Here is a 25,180-nt window from a genome sequence, read left to right as displayed (position 1 = left end):
GCTTGAAATTAGGAATGACATGCTTATAAAGGTTCATAGTATGCCTTCAGCCGTATAGTATTAGGAACACTGGAGTGCTCTGTATGTGCATAGTTTTCCTGTCCTGTCTACCTGGCCTTGGAGATCTTAATTACAAAGAATATGTCACTAAAAAAGAGTGATGGATGAAAAATAAGTGCTTTATTATTTATTGATGACTCACAAAGGTGGCAGAATGCTTAACCACACTAAATACTTTTTTCTAATTAAAAAATATTTGTATAATCATTCAGTACACACACCTTCTTTGAATTAACAAGTTGTAGCGTCTTCTGCATTTCTAAAACAATTGATATGTGTTAAAAATAGACTCCATACCTCTTGTGCATACTTGACCAAGATTTCATTATGTTTTTTTCTCAGTTGACTTCTCACAGCTGGCCTAGAATGATTATACTTGAAATTTAAAAGCATATCAAAGGCAGCTTCTGCAGAATGAGCACTCTTAAATGACAGATCAAGAAATTCAATGACTTCTGCTTCAATTTCCTAAAAGGGAGCAAAAACAATGATTTGACAAATTTAAATGCTATTTTGTTCCATGTAATATGACCGAATTTATTAGGTTTCACTTAAATGCTTGAAATAGATGATAGATGCTCCACAGGACTGTAAAATGATCCTTCCAGGTCAACCTAAGCTTACAATGAAGAAAACTCACTCAAAACAATGTATACAACTTTCCAGTATCAGAGCATGGTCACAGAGATGTAGCAATTGAAGTATGACATGCAAGAAGAAAGAACAGTGTCTTAAAATGTGTAAGTCCCTAGGTGAGGCACTAACTAATATTGAAAAATTGGGGCATGTAGCCTATAGCAGTGGTGCTCTAATTTTATTCCACCAAGTTCCCCCACTATACCATAAGAATAGTTAATAATTAAATTATCACCCCACCAACCCACCCGAACACACTGGGCATGATAATTCCCTGTTGTAGATTAGCTGCAGTCTTAACAAAGGTGCTTATTTTTGAACAAATAGTACATTTTATTAACAAAAGCAAATGTGCTGCTAGTGCTATTAAAACTGCCTGTACTTTTTAAAATGCAATACAAAATATTCCCTTTCAAAAACATCTGGCATGCTTTTACTAAAAAAAAGGTATTTTTGCTAGTGCCTGATTTTCTTAATCATATAACATAAAATGAGTAAACATTTTCTAGAAATAAATAATAACCAACTGAGGCAGATGGCCTGGGCAGAGGAGTGTGCAGTGAGGCAGCTAGTAGACATCGGCTGCCAAACAGCCTTGCCACGACTGCCGGCACCGGTTTCGCGGGCGTCCAAAGGGGTGCAGAGCAGGAGGAGGACCCGGAAAAAGAAGACGTAGACTCCTAACAGAGCGCCGCGTGAACCCGTCTGCTCGCAGACAGTGGAGGGCTGCACTGCAGAGGGCCAGAGACACCACGAACCCACAGCTGGGCGGACGTAGGGGCTGGAATTCCCGTCCTGCTTCCGATTCCGCAGAGGTCGACTTTGGGGGGGGGTTTGGGGCGGCAACGTTACTGTAACTGCGGCCGCTGTGGTCACGGCTGGCGGTGTTGGACCCTCCATCTCGTTGGACCTGTTGCTCGTGTTACCACAGGGCAGAGCTGTAGACTGGAAGACGCCGACTCCCCAACCTGGAGAAGACCAGCCCTCGCGCAATGTGGCAGACCGCCAGGGGGTGCTGCAGCTGGGACTCCTGAGCCCTAGTGGGTGATTGGCCCCCAGTTGCAAACCATTGGTCTAGATTCTGTAGCATTCTAGCAGTAATCCCCTGCCTTTTTCCGTTTCTGGCTTTGGCCTGCCATAACCACATCACATCAATGTACTAGTGTCTGACAGTGAACAGAGTATAAGCAATTAGGTAACTTTGGCATTCTTACTAAGATACAACCCAGCTTTGTATTTGTTGGTAAAACTGTCCTCTTTGGTGGGAATAAAAGGCTCCCAGAGGGAAGAGTTTACCATTCTACATTCACATTGACTTTGGTTTAGTGGAATAATGTCTTCACGAAAAAATATTTTCCGGAATGGGAATAACTAGCAGATTGGTACTAGAACAAAGGAGAACTAAGTTATGCTAGTGTATGGTTAGATGATCACTTTAAACTTCAGATTGATTTTAGTTGCTTATACTAATATTAAAATAATAACATTTTCCAATGTGTTTAATCCAATTCAGGTTTAAGGCTAAAGCTAAAATGAAATTCTAAAAATGTTGAATATCCAGCTGATCAGTAAAATTACACATGCCTTAACTTCATTTTCAAACTTCTCCATAACTTTTTCCCATGAATTCTTTTCTTGAAGCTTAAATGGATTAAAGTTTAATTCTTCAATGGGCTTGATGAGACTCTCAGTCCAGAGTGACAATTCATTTAGTCTCTTTGGTTTTCCAATCAGTTTCCTTAAGCTTGTATTAAATGTGCTGTAAAGTTGTTCATAGGTCTTAGAATGAAAAAAAGGATATGTTAGAAATAACCAAATTTTAAATAATTTTCATCTAAATTCAAGTCAAAACCTAATTTGCTGTAATTCTTATTCAATTTAATTTAAAACAGGTTAAATTAAATTAACCACAATAAAACTAATTGCACTCTATTTATAAATTAATTCAGGTACTGTGGAAATACAATTTTAGACTATATTATCTGCCTCACAGAGTACAATAGTAACTTTCTTCCAAATGCTGGGCAGTCAAATTCCAGTTCATAAATCATAATGTGAGATTTATTTCTGTGTGAAATGATTGATGATGCATCTAACCCACATTAATGTTTGCTAGATAGTAATTACCTACCTGTAGTATTTTATGGAGATCCTGGCAGATTAATGCCATGTAATCTGTCCGTTCAAACAGTTGTTGCCTGTCAAATGTCCATAGTGAGTATCTATGAACATTTTCAATGTCCCCACACACTTTTAAATAAGAGGCTTTCCATCCTTCTAAAATGTGTTTGCCCTGTAGAAGTATGGTCATTGCAGTTTCTCTGTTTTGCCTGCAAATGTATAATATAAATGCTCTAACAGATCAAATATTTTGATAAAGTATTCATAAACATTGCAAAATATTGGCAACAGAACATAAAAGTCCTACACACACTTGACTCAATTTAGAATCACAGAAGGCTAGAGCCTACTTTAAAACATCAGAAGTGAGTCAGGGACCAAACCTGGATGGGAAAGCTATATAGACACCGGGAGAATGTGCAAACGTCAAACAGACAAGAACTGAACAAGAAAGTCAGACCAAGTACACTTGATTGTTGAGGCAGCCACACAAAAGAGCAAAAAAATGAAAAAACATAAACATGTAAAGGCAAGCACTTTCTTTCAGGTCTTGCAGGATGGCTGAAGTTGTGTCAAGGAATGTGCACAGAGACTTGAAACTCAAGGTGCTTTAAAATGAGAATAAATGCTGTTTTTTATGACATTGCTATGCATTTCCTTTTCTATAAGCCAGACTACATAACACATTCTGTTTCTCTTCTCAGTACCTTGATGTGGCACTAGTTGCCACTGTTCTACTGCCAAGCTTTTCTCCTGGTCATGGAAAAGTCATCTGAGGTACTGGGAGCATTGGAATCATCCAATCATCATGGAAAGATTCTGTCATCAGAATGGACAGCCCAGCACTGACTACTATAGAATGCCCAGAAGGGTGTTGATAGCTAGTTTGACGAGGTCTCTAAAACTCTGTGTCTGACTTTGTCTTTAACTTTCTATTTTACAATTGACTCTGAACTCCCAGAGGTTTATTGTCTCCAGGAATGTTGTTTTACTCTCCTCCGATGTCAAATGGGCATAGTTCAACAATTAATTAATGGACAGATATTGTTGGTTTCCATGTATGGTAATCAGTTTCTATATTTTTTCTTTTTACTTTAACAAATTCTGTATTTAGTAATTTGTAATATTTGTACATGCATTTCATACTTGTATGTATGCTTAATAATAATAATGCATTTTATTTATATAGTGCCTTTCCCATGCACACTCAATTTTACTTGAAAACTTGTTAAGGCACTCCAAGCCTACACTTAGTGAAGAGCACTATACAAGAATAAATTGAATTGAACATAAAGAACAAAGGTGCCCTAACTGCCTTAAAAGTGTCCCCTCCTCACTTCCAGTGGTAAAGTTAAAAGCCTTAAGCTATAATCAAAAGGTGGCCTATTGAATTTTTTTTCCCTTCAGGACCTAAGATTTTGTGTAACAAAGTGTGTGAATATGTCTGTATTGTGATTTGCCTTTAAACTAGCTTAAATGTAATTTCTGATTTACTTACTTGAATAATGCATGGATGTCGATCACTCTGGCAACGCTGTTTGACAGTTTTCCTTCAATCCGCAGCATGATAGACATCATTCGTTCATGATCATTAAAGTGGTTTGAAACGATCCAGATAATTTTTAACCTGTTCATTATTTGTGGAATGATATCATGAATGCCAAAGAATCCAGAATCAATATTCTGCAAGGTATTTTGGAAAAGTCATTTCTTTTTTCAGCAAAATAATGTCTAGTTTTCTTTCTATAAATTGCTGCTTGTAGGTTTATTAGCTTTGAAATGGCATTACTACTGCACAATTTTTAACTCTGAGCTAAAATCTCACAAATTTGTTTTGTTTATTTATATAGGTTTAACCATTTCCTTCTTGGTATTAACACTGGTTAGGTGTATTATCTCAAATCTAGTCACCAGGGGTGTAAACCAACCCAACTTGGTGTCTGTCTCAAGCCCATATAAATTAGATGGTTGGTGTCAGGAAGGGCATTCAGCTGTAAAGTTAGCCAAAATCTTACTGATGCGATCAATCCAATCAACTTTGGAAAATGCTAGGGTGTACCCCATAGGCAATATGAAGGGGCCTCACCTGCCCCCTCGGAGAAGTAAGCAGGGGCTACTGGGCCAAAAGTGAGCCTGGTTAAAGAAGTTAGTCCAGAACAAGCAGAAGATGAAGATAGGGAAGGGGAAAGAAAAGGGTAAGTTAAAGGTAAGAGTGGGGACATTGAATGTTGGAACAATGACTGGGAAATGAACAGAGTTGGCGGATTTAATGTAAAGGAGGAAGGTGTGAGTGTTGTGTGTACAGGCAATGAGATGGAAGGGGAGTGAGGCAAGATAATTGATAGGAGGCTATAAGTTATTGTAAAGTGGAGCAAATTAGTAAGAGAGAAATGGTGTAGGTAAAGTAGTATCCAAGGAACTAAAAAAAAATGGTCTTGTTAGTGTGAATATGAAGAGTGATGGGGTGATGAGTATGAAGCTGGGCCTTAGTGAGAGATAGAGATAGTGGAAGATACATGGAGGGTGGGGAGTTGGGGAGAGAAATTGAGAAGGGTAGAGGATATATATTTTGCCATGGCATCTGATTTGGTGATATTTAACATATTGTTTGAAGAAAAAAAAACAGTTAATCAGTGTGTGACTTTCAGTAGTGGAGGAAGGGAAAGCCAAATTGACTTTCTTAGTGAAATATCTCACTTGAAAGGGATGAAGAATTGTAAGGTCATACATGGGAAAATTGTGACAGTGTAGCATAAAGTGAAGGTGATAGATTGGGAGATCACAATAAGCTGGAGAGCAAAACCAGGGCAAGCAGCATCAAACATAAAGGGAAGGAGATTAAGAAGAGGTTTAGGGATAAAATTTTAAATGAAGTGCAGTCATTTGAGAGTGTGGAAGAATGGTGGGGGAAGAACATCAAAGCTGTATTAATAGCAGGTGAAGAGGTAGGATGAAGACAGAGAAATGTATAGGCAGACAAACAAGGAGGCAAAGAAGGCAGTGGTTTTGGAGAAAGTGTATGAGAACCTAGAGACAAAAGAGGGAGAGAGAATGATTTTTAGACAAGGAAGGCTAGGAACAAAGCTGGAAAGGATTTTAGTCAGATAAGGCAGTTGAAAGATGAACATGGTGTGGTCTTAAGTGAGCATGACAGAATCTAGAACTAATAGAAGGGGTACTTTGAAAAATTGTTGAATGAAGAACATCCAAGGGTAGCATTTGGGGATGGACTCTCAAATGAAGGGCTAGTACCAAGAATATGAAGGGAGAAATGAGGCACTGAAAAGAATGAAAAATGGAAGGGCAACAGGAGCAGATGAAATGCCAGCAGAAGTGTGGAAATCTATTCCCTACAAGAGGGAGTAGATTTGTTGTGGGGCCTAATACAAAAGATCTATTAACGGGGGAGAATACCAGAAGAGTGGAGAAACAGTGTGATTGCAACCATTTACAAGGTGAAGGATGATATTCAGGATTAGGGGAACTATAGAGTGATAAAGCTGATGTTTTTGGGAAAGAGTTATACAGAGAAGGCATAGGAAAGAACCTACCAAAAGGAAGGAGCAGTTTGGTTTTATGCCGGAGACAGGAACAACTGATGCAGTCTTTGCATTGAGATGTCTCATAGAGAAGCATCAAGAAAAATAGAAAGGGTTGCATGTGGTGTTTATTGATATGGAGAAGACTTATGATAAGAGTGTGATGTCAAGTGGTCCTGAGGTGCATGAGAAAAAAAGAAGTCCAAGTGGATATGTCCAGGATATGTATAAGGGAGTGAAGTTCTTACCTCTTTGATCTGGTTATGGATGTATTGAGTGGATGGAAAATTAGATGCAGAGATAACCAATAGAGTGCAGTGTGGATGGAACAATTGGAAAAGGTACCAGGAGCATTGTGTGATCAAAGAATTAAGGCAAAATTTATAGGAGGGATTTTTAAGACAGTGGTAAGACCAGCAATGATGTATGGTGCTGAGACATGGGCAGTAACACAATCACAGGAGAAGAAGTTAGATGTGGCAGAAATGAGAATGTTCAGATAGTTGTGTGGAGATACAAAAAAGGACAGCATAAGAAATGAGACAATCAGACTTAGAACAAAAGTAGGGAAAATATCCAAGAAAGTACAGGAAAGTAGCTTGAAGTGGTATGAACATGTGATGAGGAGAGACAATGAATATGTGGACAAAAGAGTGATGAGAATGGAAGTACAGGGGAAGAGAAAGCCAGGGAGGCCAAAATGGAGGTTAATGGATAGAGTAAAAGAAGATTTAGAGAAAAAGGGTCTGACTGGGAAGGAGATGCAGGACCGAGTTCTATGAAGAAGGTTGATCAAGCTCATTGACCTCACATAGAAGTATGAAAAGATGAAGAGGAAGAAGAAGAAACAGTACTGTTTCAAATAGAAGTATGAAAAGATGAAGAGGAAGAAGAAGAAACAGTACTGTTTCAAAGGAGACTAAGTTTAGAATCTTGCCTACCCACTGTCCGTGCATATCTTTTATCGAAGAGAATTCTTTTTTTGTCTCACATTTTAAAGACATTCATGTGAGGCTGACTGGCAAAGGTGAATGAGCTAGTGTGGGTGTATGTTTTGGTGTGCCCATCTAGACTAGTGCCACATATAAAAGTTGTTCCTTGATTTTTATATTGCTGTGATATGAAATACTGAGAGTATGCACATTCTCCTGAATTCTCCTTAATTTTACTCTAAGGACAGCTTTTACTTGCAACAATACAAGTCAATGACTAATATTCATTTGTGAAATCTTATATTACCTAATTAATGACAAAATCTGTATAATTATCATTTTCATCCTGGCAATACTGCAGTGTCGTAGTACCATATCTTACTATATTGTTTTGTTACTATTTAGTTAAAAGACATTAATCGGTGTTCACCAGTAAAACAGTACTAAGTAAGTAGGTAGTTACTAAGCCTATTTGTAGGCATAGTTGACTTTATTATTGGCAATGAAGTATGTGATAACAAGGATCATGGTTTGATTTGCAATTCCTTCTCTTTTTGCAAGCTAATGGCATGTAAGAAGCAAATTGGTTCACATTTACACGATACAACAATTCAATTACATTAAATTCAGTTCAGAGTTAAAGGGTGCTCTTGAATGAAAACTCATAGATTTCAGATTCATTTCTAGGCATTGCACTGGATCAATTTGTCAATTGATGCTACGCATAAGACCTTAAACACTTTGATTAATCAATGATACTTTAGAAATAGGGGCTACATGTAATCTATTTATTTCTGATTTGCTACTACTTAACAAGACTTTAACAAAGACTTAAATAGCAATAAGAGAATAACAAATCCACTATACCAAGCACTTAAAATCCCATATTTATAGTGCTACTAATACATTTACAAATACAATGAAAGCAACTAAATGTACATAATAAAATATTCACATATGTAAATACATTTATAAAATGAAATTATGAGTAATAGAAAGATAAATAGGATTTGCCAGAAAAATAATATAAATAAAGAACTGAATATAACCTAAGGCTCTTGTTATGCACCCTGTAGTAGTTGCACACATTTACACATACCATATGAATGGCATTATCAACAAAAAGGTGTACCTTAAAAGGGTGCTTCAGAGTTACTAAAAATTTGAAATTATCTGCAGCATTCATTTGATATTTTTTAAGCATATCCCAACTTAAATTAAACTTTTGAACTGCAGCAGGGTCAACCAGCATCAAAACATCAATGATTTTCTTCACTGCACACCCATTCAACTGTTCATCCAGAACGCGCAGTGTTATTGACCATTCATGCCAAAACTGCATTTCTTGCAGAAGCCCTAATTCCTATAAAAATATAGAAATCAAAACTGAAAAATGCTCAGATGTAATATTTAAATAGCTCCCACTCTTTTAACTACAGTTTCACCTCTGGCTTAGTTTTTTTTTGTTCCTCAATGACTGAAGCTATCTGAGACTGCCATTTCCTCATACTCTGCTTTAGTATTTCAGTCAGAGCCTGGTTAGATGCTATGTAAGTTATCTCTCCATTCACATTAAATTCAGGAACATATAATTTTATTTCTCCTGAAAAATAAGTTTGTACATATTAAAAAGTACAAATTTAAAGAAAAAAATAATGCATTGTATTGATGACATACTCACCTTCTAGACAATGAATTGCAAATTGAATTTGACCGTACCATTTGTAACTGCTTGCTAGCAGCTTATCTTTGATTGGATAGCTACTCTGTGACAAAATTGGCCGCTTTAAATTTCCTTTTTCTTTCAAATTAATTTCATAGAAAGTAGCCTGCTGTGCCCTAATGTGTTGTTGTCTGGCAGAGAAAAGTGGAATGAACACCTGAAACAACAAAGGAAAGCTTTCAGAGCTTGAATCTAGTACTCTCCTTAGACAGGAGAGTTAAAGTTCCTTTTGAGAATCCAAAACCTTCCACTGTATAGTCACAGGAAACAGATACCTATCCCAGTAGTATAGGGTGCAGTGGCAAGCCTTGGAGAGAACACCAGTCCATTATATTGCTATTCACATTTACACCCATCAAGACAATAGAGAATTGGTATTGTATGAGGAAGTCAGGAGTGGCAGAGAAGTACGTAAGAGCTGTACAGGATATGTACGAGGGAAGTGTGACAGTGGTGAGGTCTGCGGTAGGAGTGACGGATGCATTCAAGTTGGAGGTGGGATTACATCAGGGATCGGCTCTGAGCCCTTTCTTATTTGCAATGGTGATGGACTGGTTGACAGATGAGATTAGACAGGAGTCCCCATGGACTATGAAGTTAGCTGATGACATTGTGATCTGTAGCGACAGTAGGGAGCAGGTTGAGGAGACCCTGGAGAGGTGGAGATATGCTCTAGAGAGGAGAGGAATGAAGGTCAGTAGGAACAAGACAGAATACATGTGTGTAAATAAGAGGGAGGTCAGTGGAACGGTGAGGATGGAGGGAGTAGAGTTGGCAAAGGTGGATGAGTTTAAATACTTGGGATCAACAGTACAGAGTAATGGGGACTGTGGAAGAGAGGTGAAAAAGAGAGTGCAGGCAGGGTGGAATAGGTGTAGAAGAGTGTCAAGAATGATTTGTGACAGACGGGTATCAGCAAGAGTGAAGGGTCTACAGGACGGTAGAGAGACTACCAATGTTATATGGGTTGGAGATGGTGGCACTGACCAGAAAGCAGGAGACAGAGCTGGAGGTGGCAGAGTTAAAGATGCTAAGATTTGCACTGGGTGTGACGAGGATGGATATGATTAGAAATGAGGACATTAGAGGGTCAGCTCAGGTTGGACGGTTGGGAGACAGAGAGAGCCAAGATTGCATTGGTTTGGACATCTGCAGAGGAGAGATGCTGGGTATATTGGGAGAAGGATGCTAAGGATAGAGCTGCCAGGGAAGAGGAAAAGAGGAAAGGCCTAAGAGGGGGTTTATGGATGTGGTGAGAGAGGTCATGCAGGTGATGGGTATAACAGAGTAAGATTCAGAGGACAGAAAGATATGGAAGAAAATGATTCACTGTGACAACCTCTAACGGGAGCAGCCGAAAGAAGAAGAAGACGACAATAGAGAATTGTCACCTAAGCTAATATGCATATCTTTGTGATGATTGAGTAAATAAAAAAAAACGACAGAAAATTCAAGCGGACATGGAAAGAATGAACAAGCTATAAACATTTGAGATTCCTACAGTCTTCAGGAATAAGTGCTAATCAATCTGTAACCATGGAGCACTACAATAAAACAGGAATGGCAGTAAATAAATTTGCAATATTGTGGAGCTACAAATAATGAAAAGTAATGAAAAATACATTAAAATGCATTTTTCAGCTTTTCCTGATATATGCCAGTGTGTTATCCATGTTATTTTATTTAAACTTGAATTTATTGAACTGACCTATTGTATATTTGATACTGAAATTTAGTTTCCTCTGTAGGTTTCCTTGCTACTGTACACTAATGTAAAGATTGATTAATGAATTATGCAAACACCACAAAAAAAAGAATAAAACTTAATTTGTCAAATTTCTTTAAAGCATTTAGGGTAAATTAAACTATTAGCTTTGGTTTTATTCTCTACTGCTTTTGAAACAATTCTGCAACAAAATTAAAGCAGCCCAATTAACTGACATTATAACAGCACAATATTACTGAAAGTTACACTAAAGGTCATTGTGGGAATTTAATAGAAAATAGTAGATGGATTTAGTAAAGCGCACTTCGTCTTAAATAAATTAACAGATTGCATTCTTCTTTCCAGGTAACAATAAAGCCCTGGTTTTGTGATTTAGAATTTAAACGTCTAGTAAGAGGTATGTTTTTTGCACCATAGCACAATATGTAGATGCCAAATGCACCACATGAAACAGAAGGAAACCACTCACAAATCACATTTGAGAATTCACAAAACATATACAGCACATAGGGCTAGAGGTTGTTAACCAAAAAAGTATAACTCTGTTATAATGTTACTTTAATTTCCTCATATTTATTTATTTTTACTGTGTACTTATGTATTTAAATGTTATATGGTTTTGTTATCTCTACTCAGTAATAAGTGCAATGAAAGTATCAAAATATCAGTTATTATGATTATACTGCAACAAATTCCCTTCCTACTTACAAAGTTCATAAGGTTGTTGAGGATCATAAGTAAGTCATTGTTCATGTAACCCATCTCTATAAACTTTGGCAGAACTTCTTCCATATCTTCAGAACAGCAGACAGGATTGATAGCTTCTAGGATTAAAACAAGACTTGACAGAAATATAAAAATGTCAAAACTAACCATTTATATTTCAATGGGCAAAAGAAAAGAAAAAAATGAAAACATTGTGACTGACTTTCACTATATAATACTTTCACTTCTTATTCTAATTTACTAATTCATTCATATTTTTTTTTCTTTTGCCTCATGATTTTGACCTTTTGTTCTATGTTGATTAAATTATTAACTACATCTAGTCATTCTCTATCAAACTCCTTTCATCCTGTTCAGAGATGCAGGAACTGGAGTTTCTCCAGATGTGTGCCATGGGCTGGAAATTGAAAGGAAGATGGATCAAGCTTTTGTTCACATATCTGTGATAAGAAATAGAATGAGTATGCATGAAAGATAAGAAAAATAGTAATAAGTGTAATAGAAAATAAGAAAAGGTTTAAATTAGAAGACAATGACCTACTCACAGTGCCATATTTAAAACATGTTAGGCGAAGAACTGTATATCTCAACAGTTCTTTTATTTTCAGTTCTTTCAGTTTTTTTATTTGTTCACAATTTGTTTTGGATGATTAGATTCTCCCCTTGAGTGATAATCCTTAACTTCCTGGAATTGGCCCTTACCTGGACTTTATCCAGTAACGTTTCAAGTTTCTAGTACTGCAGACCAAAGCTTTACCCAGTATTCCAGCTGTAGATCCATTGGTGTGTTATACTGTCTAAATGTAAGCCCTCCTGACTTGTATTTCACACAGAATGCTCTATAACCCAACATCATGGCATTTTTAATCTGTTGTATCTGAATGTGGCTAGTGAGGAGTTCACTGAGAATCTACACTACACCTAACATTCTGATGAGGTGTGCTTTCTAGCTTTCTTAGGTAATTATGCATAGTATCTTACTTCTTATATTAACAGTTTTAAATATATTTAAATTTCACTTGTCACATACTTGTATAAACTGAGATATGAATTCTGCACAGATTTTGTAGGATAGCATATCTGCCAATTCACCTATTTAGTTGACACAGCAACTGACCTGTTTATTACATGTTTATTTAAATCATTTATATTATTATTTAGAAATTTAATCTTATTTTGATACTGATGTTTTGTAATGTATATCATCTACCTAGTATATTTAAGGGGTGTAAAAACTGGCTTGGTACAGCTGAGTTTAATTTAAAAAACATGTAAATGTATTATTGCCCAAACACTTTGAAGATGTAGAAGCAGCACTTTCCCACAACAAAATCACTGAACAAAAGGGAACAATAGGATAAGAAAAGTGCAACATCAGAATGACAAAGTCCCTATCCTACTAAATCTCATAAATTTCAGAGATGGAAGAAACAAAAAAATAAAAATGGTTAGAGCAATTTCATATTAAACGAATGAGTACTTAGCTAAAGATACTATATTGCAGTGCTTAGTGTATTGAAGGTGCAATGGAGTGAAAACTTGTACTTTGTTAGATACTGTATTTTCCATACTGGAAATTTTGACTTCTATACAGATTTGCCTGTAAAGATTTTGTTGGTTATCCACCAATCAAATTATTTAGATATTAGATCCAGACTTGATTTTTACCTTAGCTGTTAATCTCTGCATTCATTACATACTTGCAATAAAAAACATTGGTGTTATTTCAAAATTACTACTGATTTTAAAGTTTCACTGGAGCCACAGTATACAGATTAATAGTTTAACTGTAAATTTGATACTAGTAATTTTGCTGTTCAGTTGCATAACAATCAGTTGCAAAATCACAAAAACATTGTTGTAATCTATCCTTTAATTTGCTTTTAAGTCATTTTGCCAGAGGCAGATGTCTGCTTACAGAAAACAGTGACGAGGCTAGTCTCTGGTGAAACAGGGAAACAGCTGGCTTTCAGATTACACACTGAGAAGGATGCCACTCCTGGAATCCTCTCCTGGCTGGGACACCAATGGCATGGAAGGACAGGGGAAGGCAACTTGCTTGTGGTATTGTCTTCCATGAGACGCTAGATGACAGCCCCCTGTGTTACAGTGCCACCAAAGATTCCCACTGGGTACACAGGGAAGTGTAGTTAATTGCCTCGGCCCTGTTCTATGGGTGCCTCCAGGGGGTGCAGGAGGTGCTAGCAAGTCCTACTTTATTGGGCTCCAAACTGACCCGGAAGTGCTCCCAGGGTTATATAAAAGGAGCAGCCCTGCTCCAATCAGGGAGCCAGTGTTGGGAGAAGAAGGATAAAGCTTGAGAGAGGAGCAGAGAACAAGGAGACGACAGAGGGAGAGAAAGAGAGAGAGAGAGAGAATTGTAATTGTATGGTATGGTTGTGATGTGGGAAATTATTCCTGAAAAGAGTTTCACACAAATAAAACCCTTTATAATTGAAGAACTTGTGTCCAAACGTGTTGTGTTGTGAGTTTAGAGAACTGTTGCGCCCCCTGGTGGCCACAATACCTAATATATTATGCTGATTGGCAACAATACTTTTTTCATTTGTGGTGGCATATGTGTACAATATATGGGTCTTAATAAACTAAACTGCACAAATCAGTATGTATTCAGTGTGGACCTCAAATGGAGTTCAGTTTACAATAAAATTTTAGCAAGTTAGTGTACGCTGGTTTTCTTCTAACTTATTACCTACATTGCCTATAAATGATATACTCAAAAGTTTGTTCCTGCATTGCTAATTATGTCAACATAATTATAGTTTTTATTTATTTCCATGAAAGATTTTAAGGGTGTATTATATTTAAAACTGGTAAGTGCATTTGAAATACTTAGGTGTCAGTGCAACACAATGCCCTTTATATTTTAGTATATGCACCTGAGTCATGTGAAATGTCTTTGAAAAGAGTGAAAAATTAAATGAAGTGAAATCAATAATAGGAACAAAGTGAAACTTGCCTCAGTAGAACAAACATCTGATTTTATTTATACTTTCATATTTGCTGAGCATCTCCTACACATTTGTACTCTATTCTTTTTTTCATAAAACAAATTCTGCAACTTTTTGGTTTGTACATATTTCTAGAAATGTAATAAACATTATTATATATTTACCATTTCTATCCCTGAGAAAATAAATTGTTGGCAAGTCCTTACATTTCTCAGGAATGTGATTCTGGGAAACATAGAGCTTTATATGTTGAACCTTGTGGATTTCCATTTTCTGCAGAATAAGAAAATTAAGATTAATGGTATATTAACACAGGCTTTTAATTCAAAGAAATGTACTTTATCTAACATAAATGTAGATTGCTTAGACCTGAGGCATTTTCCAAAAGGAATATTTGGAGCCAGCCTGTTCTTCTGACAGATAATGCAATGGTAAGCTACTCTGTAGGTTTTGGCTCCAATAAATTAATGCAAGACTCTGGTATACAAGGACACCAGTTTCTTTAGTGTCTTTCATCACTTCCAGTTAATTCTGAGCCAATTCTAAAATATTTTTAAAGATATCAATTTATGAATAGCTTCACTTAACAGAATAGAAACTGTTATGCTTGTATTTTAATGGAAACATTAAATATTTTACATGTAAATAAGCACATTCTGGATAGCAACAACAATCAACACAGGACTTTCCAAATACATCAGTTACGTTAATGCTATTGCTATTATAATATTACACAGAACAAAAGTATAGAACTGTGGTTCTCAACCTGCTCACATTTTCTGGAAATGTTTGTACTTAATAATTTAACAAAAATGTGATTGGTATGTTGTGTTGTATAGGACTAGGAATTTGACTTTTAGATAATGTGACACAAGTAATGTTTTATGGATGTCTTGATATTGTTTGTTTTCAGAACTCTGTCCCTTCAAGTCCATCATATAAGGAATTTGGTTTCCTCCATTCTCCATGAAAATGTAAGATTCAACATTTTTCCCTGTCCTCATTAAAAACAGCACAGAATGAGTAACAAATATACAAATATGTTATTTTCCTAATTTTTTTTATCTGAAGTCATACGTAAACTATGTGTTATTTTTCTCCTTATTTTGATCTGAATCTATATGTAAACAGGCTTGAATTTCCAGGCAGGATGGGAGGGATCATGCCTACAGTTTTAAGATCCTATATCGTTTAACTCAAAGCAATCAGAGTGTTCAAGGAAAAAACTTTCAATATTAACACTTTAATCCATATATGGAATTGGTTTAGAAATAAAAAATACCCATTTTTTGCCTGCTTTGAGGGTGCAATGATGTGACTGATTAGCTCTCAGCTACTGTCATTGGTATTAACTGTTTAAATTAGGAAGGTGAAATGATGGCAAGATAAATTGTATTTTAACATAGCACCACCCTACTGGGAATTATGAAAATATGCAGAGGAGAAATGAACTGTGTTAAGGGAATGGACAGAATTGCATTTGCTTTCCAAAACATTGCTGTTAAATAGAACTTTATTTATCCCCGGGTGAAAGTTGGCTTTTTACAGGAGCTCTTTAAATAAATAAACACATAAATAGGTAGATACATAAAAATTGTTGTTGCTATAAAGGAGTCCCAGTAGTGTTTCTCGACACATTTATGCTGAATAATTCATTGGCTGAAGGTACTTGGTGTTAGTGTGTCAGAGAGAGGATGTGCAGCATTGTTCATAATGGCACCTGGTTTTGTTTTATTTCTCTCCTTTCCTACTACCTCTAGGGGTTCCAGATAACTGGGCTTGCTCTTTTATTTAGCTTTTTGAGTCAGTAGTCCTCTCCTGAAGTGATGTTACCAGCCCAGCACACCACAAAAAATTGCACTGGCCATTACAGCGATGTAGAAGATGTGATGTCATTTCCCACATTAAAGGAACACAGTCTCATAAGGAAAAAAACCCTGCTCTGCCCTTTCTTATATATAGTTCCTCTGTGTTCTGAGACCAGTCCAATCTGTCATTAATCTGGACCCCCAAGTACTTGTAGGAGTGGACCACTTCTACATTCACTCTTTGAACAGTGACCAGACATAGAGGCTCTTTGGTGCAGAAAAAGTCAATAATCAGTTTCTTGGTTTTGCTGATGTTAAGATGCAGGCCCTTCTTTTTGCACCAAGAAACAAAATTCTCCACCTGACTCCTATGCTCTGTCCCACCCTACATTATCAATACACCCAATAAATCCAGTGACTTGATGTTATATTTGTAGTCGGAAATGTGCAGAGTGAAGAGTAAAGGAGACAGGATTGTTCCTTGTGGTGATCCCGTGTTGCTCATTTCTGTATTAGAAACACAGTCCTCAAATCTCACAAACTGCGGTCTGCCCGTCAGATAGTCCATTATCCAAAACACTATAGACTCATCCCCCTGAGTTTACTTCCTAAAATGGATGCCTGGATGTTATTGAAGCCACTGGAGAAATCAAAACAACATAATCCTGACAAGTGCTACCAGCTTTGTCCAGGTGAGAATAAGCCTTGTGGAACAGAAAGATAATTGTATTCTGCACTCCAATCTCTTTGTCTGATAGGCAAACTGTACTGTACTCTCCAGGTCATCTACCACAAGAGGACTCCTATAGTCCAGGACCAATCTCTCAAAGGTTTTCATGATATGAGATGTAAGTGCCACTGGTCTGTAGTCATTATATGTGAAGCAGTGACACAAGTCCCTCAGTATTGTCCCCATGTGGCTCTCACATCATTTCCCAGTCTGTCATTTGGAAGCAGTTGCTTAAAGTCACTTCAGCCTCCATTGTTGACTTCCTGGTCATAACAGGTTGCCATCTAATAACCTACTTGTAGCTGGGAATAAAATGAATCAGGTTGTGGTCAGATTTGCCTAAAGTTGCCAGCAGACTACACTTAAAGTCATCTTCTACATTTGAATACAGCAGGTCCAGCTTGTTATTTCCCAAGTGGAACCAGTCACAAACCGATAGAAACCTTTCATTGTTCCTTCCAAAGTCACATGGTTGAAGTCACCACATATTACAACTACAGTGTTGGAGTAAGTCAACATTAAAGTGTTGATGACAGAATGAATTATTTCCTTTGCTATAGGTCCCCATCTGGGGAGGGAGCAATATAAACATGAATCGGATGTTGTAATTTATCTTCTTGGGCAAATAACATGGATAAATTCCGACAGCCAGAGTTTCAATGTCTGAATTTCAAACTGTAGTATTAACTGTAATATGCCCCCATTTACACCATTCCTCATTCACATAGATGACCAGCCCCCTTCCTGTCATTTTGCACACTGCACTGGATCTCTGTCTGCTTGAATAAGATGAAATCAATCCAGCATTTAAAACAGTCTCAGGTACATCAGGTTTAAGCCTTCTCTCCGTAAAGCACAAAATGCCACTGTATTTGTATGCTCCATGACCTGCTATAAGCGCAGACTGTTAATCCATCTTATTTGACAGTGATCAAAGATTTCCCATTAAAATAGACAGTTCTAAAACCTTTTCACCTTGCTTTTACTGTCACACCTGCATGTCACCCTCTCATTCTGTGGACAAACACCTCCTGTAGTGTAACTGGGCTGCTTAAGCACTCACAATCGCAGTACAGGTAGCTGATTGTGGTTTTCCCAGTATCTCTTACAGATTCAGGTGTTGCAGACATAAGGCAGCCTTCGTGTCCTCTTCGCGACTCCATTTAATTTCGTAGCTTGTCTGAAGTGCAGTCAAGACAAGCCAGTGCCTGGGATTGTGTGCATTACAGTTCATCAGTAAAGTTAAAAACTATTTATCTGATTTCTAGTGGTAACTATCTGTGACAAGCCAGAAGGCAGATCAATTCTAACTTTAAATAAGACTAGAAACTAGTAAAAAAGAAAAACAGTGAGAAACACTGAGCTTCTGTAAAAAGGCCATTGCATGCACAGCACCCAAAACCTCTAAAGCATTATAATTGTATCTTATGATTGTATTTAAGATATTTAAAAGAAAAGTTGGTTATGTAAAAAACAGTTTGCTACTTGGCCACTGAAAATTGAACCTTATCTGATGATGCTTTTTTGTTTGCTAAGAATTACCTGAATGGCTGGATAATTAGCTTAAAGTGTAAAAGCTTTGCAGAATTGTAAATCTAGGGAATTTCTTGGCTCTGCATGTCTATGCTGCTATCTATAATGCCAGACTGATACTGTAATGTACCGACACAGTCATGCTGCACTGTTGGCTCAAATTTATGAAGTCAGAAGCATGAGCTAAGGCAGCTGATTTTAGAACTATGATTTTAATTTTATGAACTTTCCAATGTGTCAGAGCGCTTATTACAGCCTATGTTCTTAGTTACACAAGCATGTCACACTGTAGTATGCTGACTCTAATGGCTAAAGAGACAAGAAATTTAATAACTGTAAGAGGATAGATAGATAGATAGATAGATAGATAGATAGATAGATAGATAGATAGATAGATAGATAGATAGATAGATAGATAGATAGATAGATAGATAGATAGATAGATAGATAGATAGATAGATAGATAGATAGATAGATAGATAGATAGATAGATAGATAGATAGATAGATAGATAGATAGATAGATAGATAGATAGATACTTTATCTTGGGAACAGAATTTCTGCATCACATCTAGATTAACTTTATCAGTAAAAGAGTTGATCAACAAGACAGGAAGGGTCTATCCATGAATTCTGTTGATTAAATGGCTGACACTTCAAGAAAAGCAAGGAATTGGCTTCCTAAAAAAGACTAAAAATGTATCAGTAGGTTATATGATGTTTGCAGTTTATTTTTTCTTTCGTTTTATGGCACTATTTATTTGATCTATAATACATGAATAAACGTGTAACTTTTCTCCTGCCTGTTATGGTGCTCTGTCTAATTAGAGGTTGGGAACATGCACTGATAATGTGTTGCCGCGACCTAACTGCTGAACTACAATACATTGCCAGAGTGGTTAAAGTATGGGACTTAAGGTATTCTGTTAAACTGTACAAAACAGAGTATAAAAGGGGGGGATCGGGTCACCCTAGGACTCTTCCACAACAAAGCCACCACACATTAGCCAGTATACAAAACGATGGGTTTGCATTCATCTTTCTACAGTTCCTCATCCAGACATCCATTTTATAACCAACATATCCAATTGATGATTGCCAGGAGTGGAAATCTGTCCAGGCTGCACTAGGAGAAAGAAAGGCGAGTGTGTTGGATGGGTTTATCACTAACCCATGCATACACAGAATTTTCACACATGTTTAGCACATTTTATGGAGCTGCCTAACCTGCTTCACACGCTAGGGATTTCACAACCTAGTCACTAATCAAACTGAATTTGCACCCTGTCCCTGGCTGAGCACAGGCACAATTAGTGACCTGGCGCAACGGCTACTCAAAACAAACCTTGAAGAAGCCTTCCTCTCCCCCTCTCAGAGTCAAAAACACTTTGGACCCTGTGAAATAATACTGATGAAACATACTGTATATCACTATTTACAAAGTCTGTCTTCTTGATGGAAGGAAAAAAACTGCAAAGCACCTTTATGGATAGATCAAAAACAGAAAGCTGTGCAGCATGACTTGAAAAAATCTATATCTAAATCTATACTCTAAACCTTGGAAGTCTCTGAGCGCAAAGATTTTTTTTCTTTTACCTATTACTAGTTTGTGGCCATTTGTTGTATTTTGTTTGTGGTTCTAATTCCATCTACCTTTTTTGTTGTTGTTTGAGGCATGGTGACGCAGTGGTTAGTGTTGCTGCCTCACAACTCAGCTAACATTTACAGCCACAATAAGTGGTCAGGTATAACTAGTTGCTTACCTAGCCCTCAGGGACAACTAAAAGATTAAACAATTACAATGCACTCAAAACTAATTCAGTTTCTCTTTCCCAATTGATTTCAATGCATTTTCAACAAGCTCTCAGACATGACATGTTCATGCTTTTGCCAAAGTCACAGCAAAGCCAACTCTACAGAGTTCACTCAGCACTATTCAGAAGATAGATTGAAAAAAAATGGATTTGCCTGTTGAAGGATTATGATCATCGTCGAAAACCAAAAATAGTTATCCCTACTGCTCTTGAAGGTTGAATACCTACAATGACTGGACTAATCTCTGCTTCAGAGTGCTCAATTGATACTCCCATCATGAGTGAGGATAGAGCAGGAGATGCTGCTGCCGAATATCTTTTGCCATCTGGGTCTGCAAATATAAATTTAAATATAAAAATGTCTTGAAAATTTTTATTATGCTTAGCTAATTTTTCATATATCTAACAAAAAGTAATTTTACCTGAAATTGCTATTTCAGGGGCTTGCATTTCTTGAATAAGACAACATCCTTCACTGGCAAAGTCTGAAATGCTATGTGTTTCTTCTTTTTGGGTTTCACCATTGCTATGGGAGAAGCCTGGCTCATAAACAAGAGGACACAGCATAAGGAAAATATACTATTAACAATACTACAAAGTGTCATGTTTTTATTATAAGTTAAAGAATTTTAATAGTTAATAATTCAAATGATACGACTCAATTCCTTGAGTCACCTGCATGTTATGTTTTTTGATTTTAACTTCATTTTAAGTTGTGCCCTATACAAATATACATTTAGGTCATATTTTCTCTTAGTGTATTAGGTGAGAGGACAGGCTGGCCAAAAAGACACCTTAGAAAAGTTGTTTTATTAAAAAATGCTAAACCAGGAGATGAAGTAGGAAAATGAGAATTAGCAAAAGTCGCCAACCATAATTTGTTGTCAAATTTGTTCATAACCAGACTAAAAAAAATAGTCACAAAAAAATTCTTCAGCAATATGTTCTTCATCCAAAAGCTTAACTACCTGGATTAGCCTGCCACCAACTTAAAACAGTCAACGGCCCTTAATGGCATAGCCATGACAACTTTGTATTAAGTGGAAGCAACAGCCAGCACTTCCATAAGCAATATGGCCGTGACCATGAAAACAGGATAAATGTTGAATGCTGTAACAAGTTAAATGGGACTAAAATGAAGTTATTAAAAGCATTGTGGAAATAAATGAATGATAAATCATGAAAAAAATCAAAAATTAAATCTACAGGGATCTAAACAAACAATTCAATACCCATGTAGAACATGACTATAAAGATCTCAGAACGTTAATAAAATAAAAAAAATCCGTGCATCATTTGATATTTAAGTTGTGCCATTAAATACATTTTGCTTTCAGTGGAATCCTAAAATATAAAATATGAATGTTTGATGTATTTTCTGTATCAAATATCATCAAGAAAATTACCTGGAATTCTCTTGATGAAATTTTACATCAGTAATAACTTGACCAAACTGGCAAGGTGAAGACAACGTTGAGAGTTTTAAAAATGCCCATTCTTAATAACTTTTAATTTGCTTACTATATAAAGATAGTATGTGTGTATTGTGTATGCTAATTTCTTTAAATGCACATTGCTCAATTCTAGACTTGATGCTTTTTTGGAAGAGTTAAGGGACTGACAAGCTTTATTGGGATGAATGGCCTCTACTTAAATAGATTAATCTAATACTGTAACGTTCCAATACACTCAAAATTGTAAAAAAAACATTGTAAAGTTTAAAGTTCATCAGATAAACTGTGATAAGGTATGGCTGAGACATTTATGGACGTTAAAGAAGAGATTCAGCTTTGTTCATACTGTAGATATGATGTTTGTGAAATGTGTTGATGTCAATGTGTTTGTAAACGTTCAGTATTACACATGTACTGTATTATATACTGCTCAAAAGAATTAAAGGAACACTTTTTAATCAGAGTATAGCATAAAGTCAATGAAACTTATGGGATATTAATCTGGACAGTTAAGTAGCAGAGGGGGTTGTTAATCAGTTTCAGCTGCTGTGGTGTTAATGAAATTAACAACAGATGCACTAGAGGGGCAACAATGAGATGATCCCCAAAACAGGTGGAGGCCACTGACATTTTTCCCTCCTCATCTTTTCTGACTGTTTCTTCACTAGTTTTGCATTTGGCTACAGTCAGTGTCACTACTGGTAGCATGAGGCGATACCTGGACCCTACAGAGGTTGCACAGGTAGTCCAACTTCTCCAGAATGGCACATCAATACGTGTCATTGCCAGAAGGTTTGCTGTGTCTCCCTGCACAGTCTCAAGGGCATGGAGGAGATTCTAGGAGACAAACAGTTACTCTAGGAGAGCTGGAGAGGGCCATAGAAGGTCCATAACCCATCAGCAGGACCAGTATCTGCTCTTTTGGGCAAGGAGGAACAGGATGAGCACTGCCAGAGCCCTACAAAATGACCTCCAGCAGGCCACTGGTGTGAATGTCTCTGACCAAACAACCAGAAAGACTTCATGAGGGTGACCCAAGGGCCCCATGTCCTCTAATGGGCCCTGAGCTCACTGCCCAGCAGCATGCAGCTCGATTGGCATTCGCCATAGAATACCAGAATTGGCAGATGCACCACTGGTGCCCTGTGCTTTTACAGATGAGAGCAGGTTCACCCTGAGCACGTGACAGAAGTGAAAGGGTCTGGAGAAGCCATGGAGAACATTATGCTGCCTGTAACATCATTCAGCATGAGCAGTTTGGTGGTGGGTTAATGATTGTCTGGGGAGGCATATCCATGGAGGGTCACACAAACCGCTACAGGCTTGACAAAGGCACCTTGGCTGCCATTAGGTATCAGGATGAAATCCTTGGACCCATTGTCAGACCCTATGCTGGTGCAGTGGCTCCTGGTACACGACAATTCCTGGCCTCATGTGGTGAGAGTATGCAGGCAGTTCCTGGAGGATGAAGGAATTGATACCATTGACTGGCCACCACACTTTCCTGACCTAAATCCAATAGAACACCTCTGGGACATTATGTTTTGGTCCATCCAATGCCACCAGGTTGCACCTCAGACTGTCCAGGAGCTCAGTGATGCCCTGGTCCAGATCTGGGAGGAGATCCCCCACAACACCATCTGTCATCTCATTAGAAGCATGCACCGATGTTGTCAGGCATGTATACAAGAACACAGGGCCATACAAAGTGCTGCGTACAATTTTGAGTTGCTGCAATTAAATTTCGGCAAAATGGACTAGCCTGCCACTTAATTTTTTCACTCTGATTTTTGTGGCGTCTTTGAATTCAGGGCTCTGTAGGTTGATCATTTTCATTTCCATCAAACGATGTGGCATCCTTTCGTTCCTAACACATTACCCAGTCTATATCAGTATAGATATCCAGGAGGATTTCTTTTTCCCATTGAGATCTGATGTGTTTTCAAAGTGTTCCTTTAATTTTTTTGAGCAGTTTACATGTAAGGGTATTAATAAAATATAGTAAAGGTATGTTTGTGCTGTAATGTGCAATCTCATGCTTAGCTTTAAACTGAAGAAAACGAAAACATTTCAATCTTTCTTCAAAAAGATTTGGGCTGTTTCCACATAAGAACACATTTTCCCAGTACATTCCCTCCAATAGTACTAATATAAACAATAAAAAAAGTTCTTGTTTTTATGCTTATCGTTTTAAGGACTGTCCAACAAACTAAAAACACATAATGACAGGGTTTACCTTAGCAATTTTTTTATAATTTTGAAGTTATTATTGACAGATAAACACAAAAGTTAAAAAGACTCTCTCTGCAAGAATCACAATATTTCATTTTTCAAATGAAAGGTTTTGTTTCCTATTGTACAAAAAGATCACTTTTTTTCCATTATATATAAATTATATTAATTATATTAATATAATTAATATATTAATATAATATATATATTGCTTTTCACATTAGATATGTCAAATACACATCAGTTGAAAATGTGAATTTTACAAAGGTAAAAAATGACAGTTAATTGTAAATAATTAAATAATTCATCATTCTGTTCAGCACAACAATGCAAGTGGTGGCCTTGAGGTTTAAATATCTTGAGTTACTTCTGTTTTTAAGTATCTGTGGACTTTTCAAGGAATGTCACTGAAGCCTATTGTCACTTAGATTTTTTAGCAGTGTTTTTGTACTTCATATTTTGTGTGAAGTGAATTTAAAGTGTTTTTTTTCATGTTTATTACTGGGTTTTGTGTAAGAGCTAATGGTTTGTGATGGTAATGAAATTTCTGTTAAAGTTAATGCCATAATATTTATTGACGTATTGTTGGAGGTTGTCATTGAAACTTACTATGCAGTTTCACCTGCCTTTTTGCCACTTTGAACATGAATACTAATTAAAAAGCTGTCTCAGTCACCACACATGAGTTATTAGCCTGATTAAAAGGGCCCAACAAGACGCTCACCCACTACCACCTGCACTTCAACTTCCTCCTCCCACATAGCTTTGAAGAAATAGAGCACGGACGGTGATTCCTCCAGGGAGGTCTCATTCAGGTAATAAAGTATCAGCTGCTCATTTTCACCATTGTCCCGGCTCAGAAGCTCCTCAAAGCAGGAAGGGCCAACATTGTGAAATGAACTGCAGACCCGCTGCTGCATCCACTTAACACGAGGGTCATTTACTGACATTTTTACCCCGCCTTTCTTGTGCAGAATTTCTCTTCTCCGTAGACAGTTCACATTGCCTTGTTGCTATATGAACTGCCATAAACAGCCATTGCGTGCTTATGTTCTATTCCCCAAGAATGTTCACTGTTGATTTAAAAAGTGCAATGTATTCAAGTTGAGTGCCACTGTTTTTACTAAGACAGTAAAACAATATTTCTTATACATAAAAATAATTTAGTATTTAT

At 37.0% G+C, this 25,180-nt stretch overlaps 1 protein-coding gene across 1 annotated transcript in view; it reads right to left on the bottom strand.

The window, feature by feature from the left end:
- Nucleotides 1-24,956, bottom strand: part of LOC120538621 (dynein heavy chain 10, axonemal-like) — a 57,903-nt gene extending 32,947 nt beyond the window's left edge. The window contains exons 1-13 of the mRNA XM_039768007.1: nucleotides 24,731-24,956; nucleotides 20,743-20,859; nucleotides 20,549-20,652; nucleotides 14,600-14,708; nucleotides 11,446-11,561; nucleotides 8,970-9,168; nucleotides 8,734-8,891; nucleotides 8,388-8,651; nucleotides 4,316-4,500; nucleotides 2,828-3,026; nucleotides 2,281-2,475; nucleotides 1,224-1,376; nucleotides 358-528 (exon numbers count right to left, since the gene is read on the bottom strand). Of these exons, the coding sequence (XP_039623941.1) occupies nucleotides 358-528; nucleotides 1,224-1,376; nucleotides 2,281-2,475; nucleotides 2,828-3,026; nucleotides 4,316-4,500; nucleotides 8,388-8,651; nucleotides 8,734-8,891; nucleotides 8,970-9,168; nucleotides 11,446-11,561; nucleotides 14,600-14,708; nucleotides 20,549-20,652; nucleotides 20,743-20,859; nucleotides 24,731-24,956 (2,196 nt within the window). The remainder of the gene's footprint in view (nucleotides 1-357; nucleotides 529-1,223; nucleotides 1,377-2,280; nucleotides 2,476-2,827; nucleotides 3,027-4,315; nucleotides 4,501-8,387; nucleotides 8,652-8,733; nucleotides 8,892-8,969; nucleotides 9,169-11,445; nucleotides 11,562-14,599; nucleotides 14,709-20,548; nucleotides 20,653-20,742; nucleotides 20,860-24,730) is intronic.
- Nucleotides 24,957-25,180: the final 224 nt, after the last annotated feature.

This window comes from Polypterus senegalus, chromosome 11, assembly GCF_016835505.1.
Source record: "Polypterus senegalus isolate Bchr_013 chromosome 11, ASM1683550v1, whole genome shotgun sequence".
Classification (NCBI taxonomy): Eukaryota; Metazoa; Chordata; class Cladistia; order Polypteriformes; family Polypteridae; genus Polypterus; species Polypterus senegalus.
Note: the sequence above shows the minus strand (reverse complement) of the source record. Positions and strands in the feature narration are given on the sequence as shown.